This window comes from Glarea lozoyensis (assembly GCF_000409485.1).
Source record: "Glarea lozoyensis ATCC 20868 chromosome Unknown GLAREA14, whole genome shotgun sequence".
In the NCBI taxonomy this organism is placed as follows: domain Eukaryota; kingdom Fungi; phylum Ascomycota; class Leotiomycetes; order Helotiales; family Helotiaceae; genus Glarea; species Glarea lozoyensis.
In genome coordinates, this window is record NW_007360988.1 from 1,356,124 (window position 1) to 1,372,631 (window position 16,508).

General features: G+C 46.6%; 7 protein-coding genes across 7 annotated transcripts; 3 read left to right on the top strand and 4 right to left on the bottom strand.

The window, feature by feature from the left end:
• Nucleotides 1-85: 85 nt before the first annotated feature.
• Nucleotides 86-1,135, top strand: GLAREA_07037 (Actin-like ATPase; the record flags this gene model as incomplete). Its single annotated transcript, XM_008080985.1, has 1 exon — nt 86-1,135. The coding sequence occupies one exon, from the start codon at nt 86-88 to the stop codon at nt 1,133-1,135; it is 1,050 nt and encodes a 349-aa protein (XP_008079176.1).
• An 85-nt stretch (nt 1,136-1,220) lies between these two features.
• On the bottom strand, nt 1,221-1,789 carry GLAREA_07038 (uncharacterized protein; the record flags this gene model as incomplete). Its single annotated transcript, XM_008080986.1, has 2 exons — nt 1,221-1,565; nt 1,616-1,789. The coding sequence occupies 2 exons, from the start codon at nt 1,787-1,789 to the stop codon at nt 1,221-1,223; spliced, it is 519 nt and encodes a 172-aa protein (XP_008079177.1).
• A 631-nt stretch (nt 1,790-2,420) lies between these two features.
• GLAREA_07039 (uncharacterized protein) lies at nt 2,421-3,946 on the top strand (the record flags this gene model as incomplete). The annotated part of the gene is made up of 3 exons (XM_008080987.1): nt 2,421-3,214; nt 3,268-3,856; nt 3,902-3,946. The coding sequence occupies 3 exons, from the start codon at nt 2,421-2,423 to the stop codon at nt 3,944-3,946; spliced, it is 1,428 nt and encodes a 475-aa protein (XP_008079178.1).
• Nucleotides 3,947-5,005: 1,059 nt separating this feature from the next.
• GLAREA_07040 (Cytochrome P450) lies at nt 5,006-7,139 on the bottom strand (the record flags this gene model as incomplete). The annotated part of the gene is made up of 9 exons (XM_008080988.1): nt 5,006-5,683; nt 5,735-5,772; nt 5,825-6,338; nt 6,390-6,440; nt 6,485-6,548; nt 6,601-6,625; nt 6,706-6,764; nt 6,814-6,849; nt 6,898-7,139. The coding sequence occupies 9 exons, from the start codon at nt 7,137-7,139 to the stop codon at nt 5,006-5,008; spliced, it is 1,707 nt and encodes a 568-aa protein (XP_008079179.1).
• Nucleotides 7,140-7,547: 408 nt separating this feature from the next.
• GLAREA_07041 (ITPase-like protein) lies at nt 7,548-8,373 on the top strand (the record flags this gene model as incomplete). Its single annotated transcript, XM_008080989.1, has 6 exons — nt 7,548-7,718; nt 7,772-7,845; nt 7,901-8,045; nt 8,098-8,134; nt 8,195-8,228; nt 8,280-8,373. 6 exons carry the CDS (start codon nt 7,548-7,550, stop codon nt 8,371-8,373), a joined length of 555 nt encoding a protein of 184 aa, XP_008079180.1.
• A 44-nt stretch (nt 8,374-8,417) lies between these two features.
• GLAREA_07042 (P-loop containing nucleoside triphosphate hydrolase) lies at nt 8,418-9,088 on the bottom strand (the record flags this gene model as incomplete). The annotated part of the gene is made up of 3 exons (XM_008080990.1): nt 8,418-8,625; nt 8,697-8,842; nt 8,900-9,088. The coding sequence occupies 3 exons, from the start codon at nt 9,086-9,088 to the stop codon at nt 8,418-8,420; spliced, it is 543 nt and encodes a 180-aa protein (XP_008079181.1).
• An 820-nt stretch (nt 9,089-9,908) lies between these two features.
• Nucleotides 9,909-14,919, bottom strand: GLAREA_07043 (P-loop containing nucleoside triphosphate hydrolase; the record flags this gene model as incomplete). The annotated part of the gene is made up of 6 exons (XM_008080991.1): nt 9,909-10,051; nt 10,100-10,314; nt 10,366-14,295; nt 14,341-14,530; nt 14,589-14,721; nt 14,785-14,919. 6 exons carry the CDS (start codon nt 14,917-14,919, stop codon nt 9,909-9,911), a joined length of 4,746 nt encoding a protein of 1,581 aa, XP_008079182.1.
• Between the last annotated feature and the right edge of the window lie 1,589 nt (nt 14,920-16,508).

A 16,508-nucleotide genomic window follows, 5' to 3' on the forward strand; every position in this document is an offset into this window, starting at 1 on the left:
ATCGTGGCGGGGGTCAAGCCTTATGCGACCACCATGGTATTTTATCCCACCTTCTCAACATACATCACTTCAACAACCAGCAAACATGATCGCCATAGGACTGGAAGGCAGTGCGAATAAGCTCGGTGTTGGCATCATATCACATCCATCGCCAGGAAAAGCCGCAATAATTCTCTCCAATATCCGCCACACTTTTGTTTCCCCACCTGGAGAAGGGTTCCTTCCAAAGGACACAGCCAAACATCACCGATCATGGGTCATCAAGCTGGTTAAGCAGGCTATGGCTCAGGCCAAAGTCACAATCAAAGATGTTGATTGTATTTGTTATACCAAAGGACCTGGAATGGGTGCACCTTTACAAAGTGTTGCTGTTGCAGCAAGGATGCTGTCACTGCTATGGCAAAAAGAACTAGTAGGGGTTAATCACTGTGTTGGACACATTGAAATGGGCAGGGAAATCACAGGCGCACAGAACCCAGTTGTGCTATATGTGAGTGGAGGCAATACACAGGTCATTGCCTATGCCGAGCAGCGATACCGAATTTTTGGAGAAGCGTTGGATATTGCGGTGGGAAACTGTCTGGACAGATTTGCGCGAACTCTAGAAATTAGCAACGATCCTGCACCGGGATACAACATCGAGCAGCTTGCGAAAAAGGGAAAGGTGCTCTTGGATCTACCATATGCTGTCAAGGGAATGGATTGCTCCTTTTCTGGAATCTTAGCAAGTATTGATATTCTGGCCGCAGAGCTCAAAGCCAATCCCGAACAGCGAGATCCGATCACAGGAGAAATTGTGACCACAGCAGATTTATGTTTCAGCCTACAGGAGACAGTCTATGCCATGTTAGTCGAAATTACTGAAAGAGCTATGGCACATGTTGGAAGTCGTCAGGTCTTGATTGTCGGTGGTGTGGGCTGCAATGAGAGACTTCAGGAGATGATGGGACTAATGGCAAAGGATCGAGGAGGAAGTGTGTTTGCTACCGACGAACGATTCTGCATTGACAACGGAATTATGATTGCGCATGCGGGACTGTTGGCCTACAAGACCGGATTTCGAACGCCACTGGAGGAAAGCACATGCACGCAACGGTTTAGGACTGACGAGGTATTCGTAAAATGGAGAGATTGAGCTGGCATCGAACATTACGGCACGAACTTGAGTTCTGCGATTCTACGACTTGGGCTTGGAAGTGTTTATTCCAAATAATAACAGCTCAAAACTCGTCCTCAGAATCCTCCTCTTCTAGAATTGTCTGGCCAAGTAAGCCAGGCTCTTCCCGTCGTCTCCCACGATCCATATCAAGCCATTGCGCTTGGTTTCTCCTGGAAGCTACCTCATCTCGCCAACTCTCCGGTTCTTGCTTCGCTGTAGAGAATTCCCAAGCCGCTTCGAGTTTCTTCTGTTCTCGTTCGGCGCGCACTGATGCCGCTGTTCGACGTGGCTCTTGAGCTGCTGGTGTCAGGTTGAACAGTGAGACGAGCAATGTCGAGAAGAAATGAAGAATAACGCCAGTGACCAATCCTACAATCGCTGCTACGCCAAGATATATATAGAGAGTCTGCCGATGGTTAGCATTTCGACTGATTCTGGTATGCGCAGCCCACCAACCTCGAACTTGGCAAATAATTTGACTGGCAACAGGGCGGCAGCCAGAACATATCTTCCTAGATATATAGCGGGCGCCAGAAGGACCAGCAGCGCGGAAAATAGCAATCTGACCGGGAGGAGGACGAGGGACAAAATGGTGGAAGCGACTGATAAAATTGTTGCTGGCCAACTCATGGTGATCCGCGAATAGCTACTAAGCTAGTTCATGAAGACAATTGGACCATTAGAGCCAGCCGTGTCTCCCATTTCTCGGGGCGTTACATAAAATAGAACAATGTGAGAGGTGATGCAATGATAATGACAAAACGTGCCCCTCTAGGGTCTCTACTCCGGATTGCCCCTGTCCAGGATCATTAGCTGCACTAGTGCACAGACCCTCAGCGGGAGCGGGGGATCTGGATTATCATCGACGACGTTGCACCTCCGAGCTCCCACATCTTTTAAATATAACAAACATTTTCCCACTTGCACCCACGCCGTATTGCATACATCGGACGATATAGATATACGTTGGTATAAACCGTTTGGCTAGACCTGTATATTGCAATTCCTCGCGCCCTGTGTTCTTTGAACCCTTCTCCCATCGCAGTACACGAGCTCGCTCGCGGCATCCGGTCCCCTCCAACGCAGCTCACCCATCTCGTTCTTATCGTTCCCGTGTTGCACAACACAGTCGCAGCCGTCGGTAGAGATTCCTGGGTGGCATGATGCTCATATAGTATATGTAATTCAAGTCACACAGCGACAATAGCCAGCTCCGCACGTCAGGTAGACCGGTAACCTTACGAGACGTGGTGGAGTCAACATGGGGAACACACCGTCAAATACTCGCGCGCCGCACTCTCATACAGCCTCTCCCTCCGGCTCCCTCTCCCCCTCGAGCCATGAATCACCGCGAGCACCATCGCGGAGGGTGATCCAGTCGCAGCGAGCTGCTCCTCCTGAACCGTCGCTGGCTCAAGCACGCGGTACCACAGTCACTACCACAGCTCATCGCCCGCGCCAGTCGCAAACCATCCCCTCCGCGGCCCTCAACCTCACGCAGTCGAACCAGAGCACCCAAAGCAGCCAGAGTCCCCTCTCTCCGTCGCCCGCACAGCAAAGTAGCGACTCGCAGATGGGCGCACCACAATCGCGACCAGATCCGAAACTCGATACTCGCGACCAGCCGAGCAAACCAGTCGACGTGCCCGTACCAGCACCCAGTCTCGACACTTCCTCTCTTAGATCGTATTCCCAGTCAGTCGAACCTTCCGGCCCCTTGCCACAAGACATGTCGTACCACCTCACCCGCCCGCCGAGGCTACCCCTTCCTATCGAGGAAGAGGTTCATACCCCGGGCTCACCAATAATTGCACCTCAAGATACCGATATTCCTCCATTAGATTCAGAATCACTCGATCAGGATACGCTGCCACGACGTGCATCGGCCCTGAGCAACACGACGATTGACGAAGAAGACGCAGAAGAACTAAGGGTAGACAAGACCAAGGCCACTGTCCCGACAACTCTTGAGTGGTTGGAAGGCAAAGGAGGCGAGAAGGTCTATGTCACAGGCACGATATTCCAGTGGAATAAAAAGCATCGGCTTCATCCAGTGTAAGTCTGATCGTCTTCTAATTAGCCCTCTGTGACTAACAGTCTCTCCACAGCCCTGGAGAACCTGGTCACTACCGGTCATTTATTCAGGTCCGGCCAGGCACCCACCATGTGAGATTCATTATCGACGGAGTGATGCAATGCTCGAAGCATCTTCCGACCACTGTGGATTTTGGGAACAATTTGGTCAACTACATTGAAGTCAGCCCGGATGACCTACCAAAATCAGTTCCTGTAGACGACGTTGGAAAGGGAACGCCAGTTAAGGCTCTCGACGACCCCCTCAACAAGGAGCCAGAACAAACTGGTGACCAGAAGTCGGAAGCCCCCAAGCCTGTAAAGACGAAACCAGCATTGGCTGGCGGCCATTATTCCTCTCAAATACCCCAATACCTTGTTGATCTTGACAAGGAAGAAGGATCTGCCGCTTATCAATATGCGGCTGCAGCTATCGAGAAGCTACCTACTCCACCAACTCTACCAGGGTTCTTAGGCAAACCAATACTGAATGCTGCCACTCCCATGAAGGACGACAACAGTGTTTTGACAATGCCCAATCATACCGTTCTCAACCATCTAGCAACAAGCAGCATCAAGAACAACGTTCTTGCCGTTTCTGCTACCACAAGATACAGGAGAAAGGTATGTTGTCTTTCCCACTTGAAAATCTTGCTAACAGTAATCTAGTACGTAACGACTATCATGTACAAACCTACTGTAGATAACGAGTGATATTCGTGGTCGTACAAAAATTTAGCTTAGTTGCTAATGCAAAGTTATGACACAACTAAAACGAATGGCAAAAGCCTCTCTGGATGTTCATTTGGCTAGAAGCTGTATATGGAGGTTAGGGGAGACTAAGAGCGTCGGACATTCCGTATCTATGTTCGGATGCAACATAGTGATAGACAGATCTTTTGTAACACGCTAGATGCAAGAAAAGATATTTCTACTTTTATAATCATACCTCATTACCAAAAACCCCTGTTAGCGCTGAAGACGTTCACTATGAAACCCTCTGCCTTTTGAAGCTGGTTCGAGACAGAAGATGCAAAGCGCATCTACTCTATTTATGAGGCGATTGAAAGCTTCCATTTAGCTACATGCTAAACTCCCCCTGTTCTTTCAGACGTTGATATTCTAGAATTTTAAATCCCTTAGATGACATTGCCAAATATAGAGAACGAAGCGACTACAAGACTAATATTTCCGTTTCACATCTCTACCTCGCTAGAATAAGTTTTCAATAAACTAACTTTTAATCCCGTTTATTATTCTCATCCCTTCTAAACATGACTCAATAGTGCATAAGGCATTTCCCTAAAGACATAGAGGGTTTGAAGTATCAGATTTTTCAAGCCTTGTTGCATGGATGGAGTCGAGTTGTGCGTTAGAAATTAGAGATAGATTTTCTTTCCCGAGGAAATTGTTGTTTTCTGTGACTTATTGGGTTCGAAAAGGCTGGGACTGTGAGTCTGTATAACACTCGAGATTCGAGGGGCTGCAATTTGTAGATTCTGAATTTAGCTTTTACTGTTGCCGTAACTTGGCTTCTTGGGCTTATGACAACTCTCCTTTGACTTTGTCGGAATTTCTTACTCGTAGACATGACACCTTGGTTCTAGCTTGCCAGTTTGAGCAGCTGACATATTTCGTGCAATGATAGTTGAATGACTTAATACCAAACTATCAAAGATCGAAGACTTGATTTCCAATAATCTCAACACAATGCTTTTGTAACATCCAGAACAAATGGCGAGACAGATGAAATTTCGTCAACATACACAACCCCTACTCATCCCACTCAAACTTCCTCCTCCGAACTTTAACCCTCGTATCCCCATCCGGTCTCGCAACCGCCGAAGTCTTCAACTGCTTCGGAATCCTAAACCTCGTCCCCTCATCCGGTTCAAAATCCCAATACGCCAACACGCCCGCAACCAGCGCCAGACACTCCCTCTCAGCCAGCACCCGTCCCTTACACAAACTCGGTCCCCCACCATAAGGTCGAATGGTCTTCATATCCGTACCCGTGATCTTGCCTTCTTCATCGCGAACTAAGAAACGCTCATGATCGAATTTCGCTGGGTCAGAGAAGTATGCTGGGTCCCTCATGTGGAGATCGTGAGGCATGGTCACGTATTCCCCCTTTTTGACAAGGTAGTTGGAGTTAGAGTTGTCGCCTTTGAGCGTTACATCTGTACCTACCGTCCTGACGCTCCAGGGTTGGGCACTGAGACGAAGCGATTCGAGGTAGGTTGCTTTTAGAACGTGGCAGGTAGTCAAGCCTTCTGGGTCGATGGTGATGCGAGGAGCCTCAGAGATGCGGCCGATTGACATGGGTTTATGGATTGTGATATGTGGTTCGATTTCGGATCGGATTTCGGCGAGTAGGGAGGGGTTGTCGAGGATGTAGAGGATTTGCCAGTAGACTATAAGAGAGGAATTGATTATGAGAGCCCATGTAGTCTGTAAGTATGTTAGTTTCAGCTACTAACCGAGTCATAATTATTGAATTACAGGCAGTTCTCCACGTTCTCGAATAGCAAATCCCTTGTCTGCAAAAAGAGTTCAGTAAATTACCCAAACTTCCAAGTGAGTTAAACGTACCTCTGTACATCTCGTTTCTATTTCTGGTGAAAGGGCTGACGTCTTCCATGTCCCCCCAACCGTCACCAGGATCCTCTCCTTTAGCTTGTGCATCCATTGCCACCTGTTGAGCATCGAGGGCTTCCCAAAGTCTTCGACGAGCGTTATGTGCAGATATGACGGGACTCCAAGGCGTCCATGCCGGCAAGCCCATGATGAGATAAAGCATACCTTTGTCCAATTCATAGATGTCATGCAAAACTTCAGGGTACTTATCTAAAAAGGCATTCCCATGCATAGCAGGAATAGAAGCATGACCCATTACATCTCTCATGAGCTTCATGAGATCCAGAGATGTTTCAGTGTCAGAGACATAACTAGCCTCAGCGTACCTCTCCCATGGCTGGAGATCAATATCTGTATCGACGAAGGAAACCATGGAACAGATATGACGTTCCATATTTCGGACGGTGGTATTGAGCATTTGACCCAAATATGGCTCACGCAGCATGTACTTGTACGTGGTATTCAATTCCTAGGTATTTAGCATCGAACAGGTAGAGGATCTCTTGTGGATTTGACTTACATCCCAGTTCGCAAAATACTTTGCTTTGCTGTTACTTGGAAAGCCAAAAAACTAATCAATATTAGCATATCCTGCGGTCAGTACGATGTACATACCTTTTGTATAACGTTCCATACAACATCGTGGGATGATAAAGTCGATTCTCTCTGTGCCATTGCACTACAACGTATTAGCCTCATAGTGCCGGAATAGAACTGAGGGGTATTATCACCTCCTCACTAAATCTGGCTCGGAAACTGCTAAAGATTAGCGAGGCAATTTTACTAAACGGAACCTGAGCTGTTTCTAACGAGCGACAGGTGATATATGAACATACCAATGTTATGAGTTGTCCCTCCCATATGTAAAGCGAATATGGCATTAGGACTCTGTTCCCTATAGAATATTAAGAAATTTGCACCCTACACTTATTGGGGGAACTGACTTGGCCTCCCTCAGCATCTTAGATGGATCCCACAAACTAGACTCATGAATCAGCAGCTTCCTATACTTGTTTCACATGACATACAAGCTGAACCCATGTCCAATAAAAGGAATCCAGTACGGCACTTTCCAAGCACTCTTTTCTTCCCCTACTTGAGGTGACGGTCTGCTACTAAGATACCGCGTAATAGCAGCAATAATGAAGGGACCTAGGACGAGAGCGAGGACCACATTAGGTGAGCTTGCAGCTTTCCAGGTGCTAGCTACCCAGCTGCTTGTCGCGGGAATGGAGTGGTTTGAGACGGTGGTATAAAAGTTGTCCTCCATCTTTACTGATGACTCCGAAAGGGATTTGTGCTGTAAATATTAGTGCTCGTAATAAAGACGCTCTATTCAAAAGCGAGCTCACCGAGATGATCTTATAGCATGAAGTTGGCGTTCTGTTTGTTTATCCACCTCCAAAATATCCGGCAACAAAAATCGACCAAGAACTCAGTGATAATGTCGCAACCTGTTTAAAGCTGATAAGAGAATATTTGGCAGCATGATATTCTTTACGTACCTTTTAAATTGCATTACTTCTTGAGGATCTTGCTTCGCCGTAACGGCGTCGTCTACAACCCACTCAAATACCCCCACCAATCACAACCACCAATCCCTCAACCTCAGATTACCCCAGTCTCATCAACACCAGCTCAAGTTCGACCCCAACCAACCACCCCACCACAAACGAAAATGGCGCCCAGAACCCTAAACTTCATAACCGGCAATGCGAATAAGCTGACAGAAGTCCAAGCAATCCTCGGTGGCGTGGTCGATTTACACAGTCAGAAACTAGATTTGGTGGAGATTCAGGGGACGATTGAGGAGATTTCGGCTGATAAATGTCGAAGAGCGGCGGATGCTGTGAGAAAGGAACCTTTTTCACGTAGCGAGAAGCTAATCCTAATGAATCGCAGGTTAAAGGTCCAGTTCTGGTGGAAGATACATGTTTATGTTTCAATGCGCTGAAGGAACTGCCTGGACCTTATATGTAAGTTGTTATCCACTGAAGACAAGCGAAGAGTATTGTATTGACGGAACTACAGTAAATGGTTTCTAGAAGCTCTCGGTCATGAAGGACTAAATAATCTCCTGGTAGCATACGAAGACAAGTCAGCGCAAGCAGTTTGTACTTTTGCCTACTGCGAGGGACCAGGTCACGACCCGCTTATCTTTCAAGGACGAACCGATGTAGAGGCTGCTTTTTCCAAACTGTTTGAGCATTCGTGCTAACGATATATAGGGCAAGATAGTACCAGCGAGAGGTCCACCAAATTTCGGTATGTGAATTTTATTACTCCATGTACTCCGATGTTGGCGACAGTGATTGACATCTATAGGCTGGGATCCCATCTTCGAATACGAAGGCCAAACGTATGTACCCGCCATCCATTTTCCTTTCCAGTCCCCGTTAACTCCTTATAGATATGCCGAAATGGACAAAGAAGCCAAAAACAAAATCTCCCACCGCTTCAAGGCTTTAGAAAAGCTGAAGGCGTGGTTGAAGGAGGAAGTATGACTTTTCCAATCATATAAATTAGAGCATAGATTTCCCCACCCATTCTATGATTCTTCGCTTTTGTTGCTATTATCTTTCCTCCACTGCTTCACCCACGCCTCAATTCTCTCAACATTTGCCTCCATCTCCTCTGTGGTATCACTTCGCAATTCAATTACAATTTCCTCGTCGTATGAGTCCCTCGCTTCTTGTAGTAAAACCTCCATAATTTCCGAGTCGAGATTTTCCTGGAGTTTGGCCTCTGGGTAGTTCCTATTTCAACAGTCAATTCTCACTCCGACCAACATAATAGCAAGAACAAGATAATAGCGAAATCAGCATACCTAGCCTTCAACCGATCATAAAGCTTCTCACTCCCCACCCTCAACACAACAACAAGATCAATCCAACTCTTCGGAAACAAATCGCACGCATGCCAATCAATGATACAGCCCCCCTCTTTGACCTCATCTTCTATCGAATCGAGCAACTACCCTCTAAAATCAGCCATTTCTTTCTTCAATCCCCAATGCGCCTCACCACATACCTTATCCTCATCTACAATCCAGCTCTTAAACTCCTCATCCCAACCCTCATGACATTCCCTCTCTTTCACCACATCATTCACACTTAAATGCTTTAACCCCGTATTCTGCGCCAACATCTCGCAATGCGTTGTTTTGCCCACACCAGGCGTGCCTGTTATGATGATGTTTGGCTGTGTTCGGGTCGCCATGATCGCTGTGCGCTATGCCAGTGTCAAGATCAAGGAGATTCGACGAGGGGAAGAATTGCGATTCAATTCCAATGTTCGAGGCTGACTTTCGTTGTGATAATCGCGCTCGTTGCGATCTTAAATTTTATTGTTATGCAGGGGTAAAATGGTCTTATCGGCTTATCGATAGAGCATATAGCCTCGGAAGCTCCAGCTGACCTTCTAGCCTGTTTCAGTGCGCTATATGGCAGAAACTAGGACTTAAGATCAGCCTTATGGCTCTCAAACTGGGTGAAATTGTAAGATTGTCTTCTTTACATGCTAATTATTTCGTTTAGTAAATCTGAGCAAGATCAAACTGCCATTGCTCACTTAAGGTGTCGAAAATAGTATGGCATTTGTGTATAAAAGCATTGTTCATTAATACTACAACAGTATGTTAAAGCACCACATGCTCAAAGAAAGTGGTTTCAACTCCTTTATCCCTCGCCATTGACAAAAATAGGGTCTAGTGAAAAATGCTTTCTCAACCCCCAAAATCCTAGGACCAATTTCCTGAAAAAAGCTGCAACAGATTCTCAACGCCACTAAAACGGAAAATGATTTTACAAATGCATTAAATGCTCCGTGTTGATCACTCCCCCAGCATATAACTAGTCGAACATGGTTTCTCGCAAAAGATCGCTAACAAGTTTGAATCCATCCTTTCCATATACAAAAGGGGTAAGCCAGCCGATGATGGCTGGTAGTCCTCCAAGCGGTAAAGGGAGAAAATATTACAGGAAGAAGCGAAGTGTCATTAGCTCCTGTATGATTACAGGGTCGAGCTCAAGGCAAGGTGTTAATAGAGTGCTTTCTCCTCATTCATTTCGTCGTCGGTCATCTCATTCGCTTCGTCTAATAAGTAATCCCCCTTCTCTTGTTGGGCAATAGCTTGGGCGGAAACAATCTCAGCGAGACGTTTCAAACGTGGCGTTTGAAGCCCTAGCATAAGATTAGTAAGTATATATATAGATAGAGAAACAGACTGACAAGATGGAGTGTATGTCTCCAGTGCGGTAATGACACGAGGCTCAGCAATTTCATATGGTCCACTGTCGTCCATATCAACAGCAGTGAGAAGTAAGACGTCGCCCTTCTCTGTTACCCTGGAAGCTACAGCTTTCATGATCTCACCGTTGATAGGTTGCTCATAATCAGCAACAAGGTATTGATTCAACAGTTTCTGAATTTGATTTGGGGAAAGCCTATCACGGGGTTAGACCTCGGGCACAAGGGTAATAGGTGCTGCTACTTACATCCAGCAGATATCTTGAATGATCTCGATATCATTTAGGGTGGCTTTTTTCAACTGCAACAGCTTGGTGGCTTGCATGAGATGCTCCAGTTGCAAAGTACCTTCAGGCATATCGTGGCTCTTACACCACTCTTCAATTCGAGTGATGTTATAATTAATTTGAAGACCACGCTTCCATGAAAGGAAGTTCCTGCGCATGAGTAGGTCGTTGAAGGCAGTGACGCCAACCAATCTAAGCAACTCGGTTACTGTCTGGGTGATGATCGAATCCTCTAGGTAGTAGGCCTTCATGGCTTTGAAGACGTTGTTGAGTAAGCTCAGCAGATTGTCCATGCTGAAAGCTGGGGCAGAATTTGTCTGAAGAAGTTTGCCAAGAAATCTGTTACTTTCGTTGGTAACGAAACCGGGAAGGGACTGTGATTCGATGATTGCAGGAATGATCATCTTTGACAACTTCTTCTTGAGAACCTTCATCCATGTATGGTAAATGTTGAACTCAAGACTCTCCAGATCGTGCTTGACGATTTCAAGCAAACGATCGTACTCAAAGTTGTCAGTCTTTTGTGCTTCGTACCAATCCTCAGCCAGGAAGACGAATGAAAGCATCTCATGGACGTTGGACAGCCAGAAGGCGCCAGGGTTAACCGCCTCTTCCCCGTCATGTTGCATGACCTCGTGTTGAATCGACTGCATAACATTTGCAAGGAAACGTTCCGACTCTTTGACAAATCCATTATTCCACATCTCGGAGGTAACCAAGTTGATAAGGTAGGATGGGAAAAGAACCTCTTTGTCAGTCGGTGGAGGGGTAGTAGTAGGTGGTGGAATCTTCAGATTCTTAATCAAGCCAAGAGTGACTTCCTCATTCAAACCATCCTCATCATTGAGCAAGTTTTCAAGCTCATGTTCCACATTGTCAACACCTTGGATGAAAGAGGAACCAGGAAGAGCTTGGCGGTTAAGATTGCTTCCGGTGACAGCCATAGATACTGGACGTGGGTTGTACGCAGCACTGTATCTGTTATCCAGAGGTTCTGCCCCAGCACTGCGTCTTTTAGGCTTCTTGGAGGAGACCAAGTTGATAAGACCGTTGGAGGGAAGTTGAGCTGCAGTACCGTTCGTAAGCTCACCATTAATCGGCATAATGGGCACAGCACGCTTAGCGGCTTCAAGCTGGTCTTGTAGATCCAAAAGTTGTTGCCGGAGGTTGTTTTTCTCCGTCTCTGACTCAGCACTTGCTTGCTTGGTGCTTTCAAGCTCCTCTGTGGATTTTCTCAAGGTCTCACGAAGTTCCTTCTCCTCTTCCTGCAGACGTTTGATATTGGCAGCAGACTCGTCGAAGTTGACCTGTAATTTCTTCATTTCGTCCTCCATTGCCGATAGACGGGCGGCAGTGATACCCGCTTGATTAGCCTCTCCTTGCAGTTCCTTGGATCGAGTCTCCAAAGCGTTATGCCGGTTCTTCCAGGACTTGATCTGGTTCTCGTAGTTCTCGACCTGGTTTACTAACGCCTTGTTCTCTCTCTTCATTGTGCCCAAAGACTGTGTAAGTTCCACGACCTTGTTTTCCAATTTGTAGGATATTTGCTTGAGATCACGTGCTTCTTCTCTGACTTTCTTGTATCCACGTCTGGCTTGTCTACCTCTCCACAAACTTTGAATGATGACGACCTTCCGTCTGTATTGTCTCCAGCTCTTCATTTGTCTCCTTGATCTCCAAACTCTTTGGATTAAAACAGCAGCATTTCCAAGACGAGTGTCCATGATTTGACGACGCCGTAAGAAACCCTTGGCAGCTGCTTGCGCAAGAATAACATTGTTGCGGATGATAAGAAACGCCTTTCTTTGCTTCTGGCCGCGCCAAACTCTTTGGATTGTCGTGGCAGCTTTGATTGTTCTGGTTTCTTGAGCACGCTTGCGAGCAATGTGAGCTCTCGCAAAGGTTTGCACGCTCAAAATAGCGGCACGAGCTTCCAGGTATTTGCGGCGGTAATATTTAGCTTTCAGGTTTTTCTGTATCATAATCGCGCAATCGTTCAGGCGGTTTGTTCGGAGGTTTTCCAAGAAGGCAAGCATACCAGCTCGGAAGAAGATCTTGGTTAAACCAAGTTGATACTTGTCCAGCCCTTGTCCGTTGCTGGTTCCAAGTGCTTTGACGAGAATCTTGTTAGCCATGTCACGAATCTCTGACGTCCAGGCTGACGATGGGGTTAGCATGTAGTATCGAAGCGCAAATTCTTCGTACGTCCATCTGGTAGGGTAACCAGCGCAACTGATTCTGACAGTTTCTAAAACACCACAGGCTCGCAACTGACTCAAGACCATAGGACCCTCGAAGACCCATGACTCCTTGCTCTCGTTAGGTTTGATACAACGAATGTAATGAACATCGGTCCCGTTGATCGTGTGCATCAGCTCAATGAGAGATGATTTGAATATACCTCCAAGAGTTGGCTTCCTATTCACAGCGACTCCGATCCTTCGTCCGGCGGCAGGTTTGACTGCGTTGGAAGACGCGGAGGCAGAGTCTTTTTCACGGACGGCTGATGCAGCATCCAACACCTGTCCCAAAAACTTATTTGATGAGGCTTTCAGTACTGCCATATGTTCGTCTGGAACAGTGTCACGATTCTTGTCAATGAATCCATCCGACTCGTAAGTAACATCGATAGCATAATGGCATACAGTGAAGGATGATTTCCCGAATCTTGGCTTCTTGTAAAACTTGTTCTTGTCAGCGGCATAATTATGGTGCAGCTTGGTGACAAATTGCTCATCAGAACCCATGGGCAACCTTGATTCTTCGTCGAGTAAGGACAGAATACCAAGCTTGCCTTCTATCAGATCGATACAAGGTTGATTGTCTGAAAAGTCGATGAACGTCCAGTCGATCTGCTCCTTCAAATATTCTTCTTGTTCCAACTTGAAGACGTGTGCGTTGAATTCCTGCTGCAGCTTCTCGTTCGCATAGTTGATACAGAATTGTTCGAAAGAGTTCTTGGCGAAATGTTCGAACCCGTAGATATCCAGAACACCGATAAATGATTTGACTTTTGACAGTACCTCAGTCGTAGCAAGAGCTTTGTTAATGTTTTCTACCAACCAGTCGAAAAGACTCGAGTAGACGAATTTAGCCACAGAGTCCCTTACGACAATAGCTTGCTGTTGTGTGAGATTCGATGTGATTTTCTCCCCTCTTGTGATCAATTGTTTTTTGACTGTCCACTTCGCAAACTCGCTGGGGTCGACACCAAGAATGGCAGCTGCTTTCAGCAACGATGGTTCTGTATCTGACAAGCTTGAATCCGTACGTGAAGCGGTTATCTTCACATTCCCAAGGTGCAGAAGTGCAGCAAGCAGCTTCCATATCTCGGATTGTTGATCCTTGTCGACGCCAATAACTTGGAAAGCCTTCTTCAAGTCTTCGAATTCCTTCTTATCGTCGACTCCGCTAATGACCGGTGCGCTACCCTGATTCAGATAATCGAACTGTTCTACGGGTAAAAGTTTAAGTGCCTGACGTTCCTCATCTGTGACACCTGCACATAACTGGTAGAAAATGTGGTAATTCCGCTCTTTCAGCGGCTGGAAAACCAGTCTTGAACGTTCCAGGAGATAGACCCGGATCTTAGCGCCAATAATCTGGGTTTTCTCATCAAACATAATTTCAATATATTTTCCAAATCGTGAAGAATTGTCGTTTCGTGTCGTCTTTGCATTACCGAAAGATTCCATGATGGGATTCGTTGCCAGAATTTGCTCCTCCGTTTCGCTCATCTGATCTGATCCCCGTTTCGTCCGAGTCCCAGTTTGGTCCGGCGATTCTCTTGTTGCGAAATATCTCATAATGTATTTCGCACTGACTGTCTTTCCGGCACCAGATTCTCCAGAGACCACAACCGTTTGGTTCTTACCGCTCCGTAGCATATCACTGTAGCGGATTAGAGGTTGTCTTGACAAGTTTTGGAGCACTCACGCGAAGGCTTCTTCTGCAATAGCGAAGAGATGGGGGGCTTGCGTAGCCCTCTGCTTGCCTGCATAAACTTGCACCATACCAGGGACATATAGGGAATCCACTCTGGCAAAGGGATTTGTCGCGATCAGAACGATCCCACTGTATGTGTATATTTCCTTCTGTGAGTACCGAAGCTTTATAGCTTGCAATACTGTTTCCCCTGTCAGCATTTTCCTATATCCCGACTTTAAGCAGGTCTCTTCTCTTACCAGCAGGCTCATTGAGATGAGATAAGTTGGTTAAATCGTCGCTGGCTTCGAGCATCGTAGGGTTCATTAGAGGTGGGAGCTTCGACTGGTCATCTGAAGCAAGGGCATCTTCGGTCGTTTCTATCGTCTTGGTCTGCAAGCGGGTATAGTTAGAGCATGCTCATGAAGATGTGGACGTGGTAACATCATAACTGACCTCTCCGTTTGCGAGAGCGAAGACCAGGGAGACCTTAGTCCCATCACTGGTCTTCGATGTCACCTCTGAAGCAACCCATCCTTCTGTGGCATCTGGTTGCCAGGCCTTTGTTCCAACATCGTAACTGTGCGCCATGATGGCAGATGTCCGAATCCTCGTCGATTACTCCTCCCCGTCCTTCAACTTCGTTCCAAATAATCTGCGTGAGACCGTGAAGCTAGTATCGGCATGAATGAGTGAAGAGCCGTAGAAACGCGGTGCTGAACAGAAAAGAGACGAAGTTCTAAGACGAAGCTGGGCCACTGCAGAATGCTCGTGGGCTTTGCAGGTTGATAGAACAGAGGTTCATTGAAGACAATCAGGAGTTGTGTCGGTGCAGGAGTGCAGAATAATTGCAGGTTCGCGATGCACCAGGCGCAGGGGTCGGCCGGTTGGGGTGGTACTAGCGTTTCCACGCAGCTAAGGAGTTGCTGCAGGCCGAGTTCAGGGGCTGGAGATTCTGGTTCTGGGTGAAAACAATCCTATTGCTGGGGGAGTCCCTGGGTGGTTGCGGAGAAGCAGTCGATTTCCATGGAGTAGGAAAATTGTATTACTGCGATGGTGACTTTTTGAACACGATTTCATGCGATGAATGTCCAGACATATGCAATTATCTTCATTCATACTTACTCTCCCTGACTGCCGACTCACGTAGAAGGGATGAGACTTGGTTTCCGCTCACCGCCTTGAGCGCTTGGTGAACGTTTCAAAAGTCAACTGTCAACGGAAGAAAAGCGGCACTGTTCCCCTTCGTTCATTGCTTTTTACCCTGCTGGGATTCCTTTGAAAAGCTTCAAAGCTCTCTTCAAATACTATAGTCCCCTCGTTCCAAGACTACTATTTGGCTTCCAATCTCCAATTGAGTCTCAGGGTGAGCAGCTTCACGTGAGCGCTGGAGCACTACCCCGTACTTGTACAGTAGTAGCAGACAGATCGGATGCTGTACTAAGTGAAAGGCGTCATGTTTAGGCTCAAGCTTCGGATGAAAGCTGCGCTATTGAATGCATTCCTAGTTGTGAAGATGCCACTAAGTCTCGACGGATTGACCTAGCTCAAGTTCTTCTCGACGACGAAATCGGTTCAGGAGTACCTACTTGGTACGAAAGGTACGTACACTTTTCAAGATCTCACGTATTTCTTACCTCAGGTATCACTCGTCTATGTCAGACTGGAAAGTCATCTCTGTCTAAATCAACAAGCGGACTTGTCACCGTTAAAAGCAATTGCTGTCAACCATTCCCGAATTCAAGCCATATGATTGATTGTCTTGATCCTAGAGTACTCAAATGCCTAGTAGCGAAAGCAATCTCCACTGATGATACCAAGAACATAGCAATGTGAATCGAAGCAAATCACAACTACAAGTACTGATATAGCTTACTTTGTAGTCTATATTAAATCGAAGTTGTAGAACCGGTACGCTACGTTAAGCTCGCTCCCATTGCTGTCCCCTGCATATGCCATATACACCACACCTCCTTCCGCACGGGCGGTTACTTGTTAGAGTGAAATAGAGAAAGTGTCAGAGATTAAACCTCCACAGCCCTTTCCTATACCTTCGATACGCATCATGATTCACGAAATACTATACTGTCGATGATATGTAAGTTTTACCTTGGCTCCGCGGTTTGTGACATCTCTATGCCAGCGAAGAGACAGAAACAGTGGGTACACATGTAAATTGT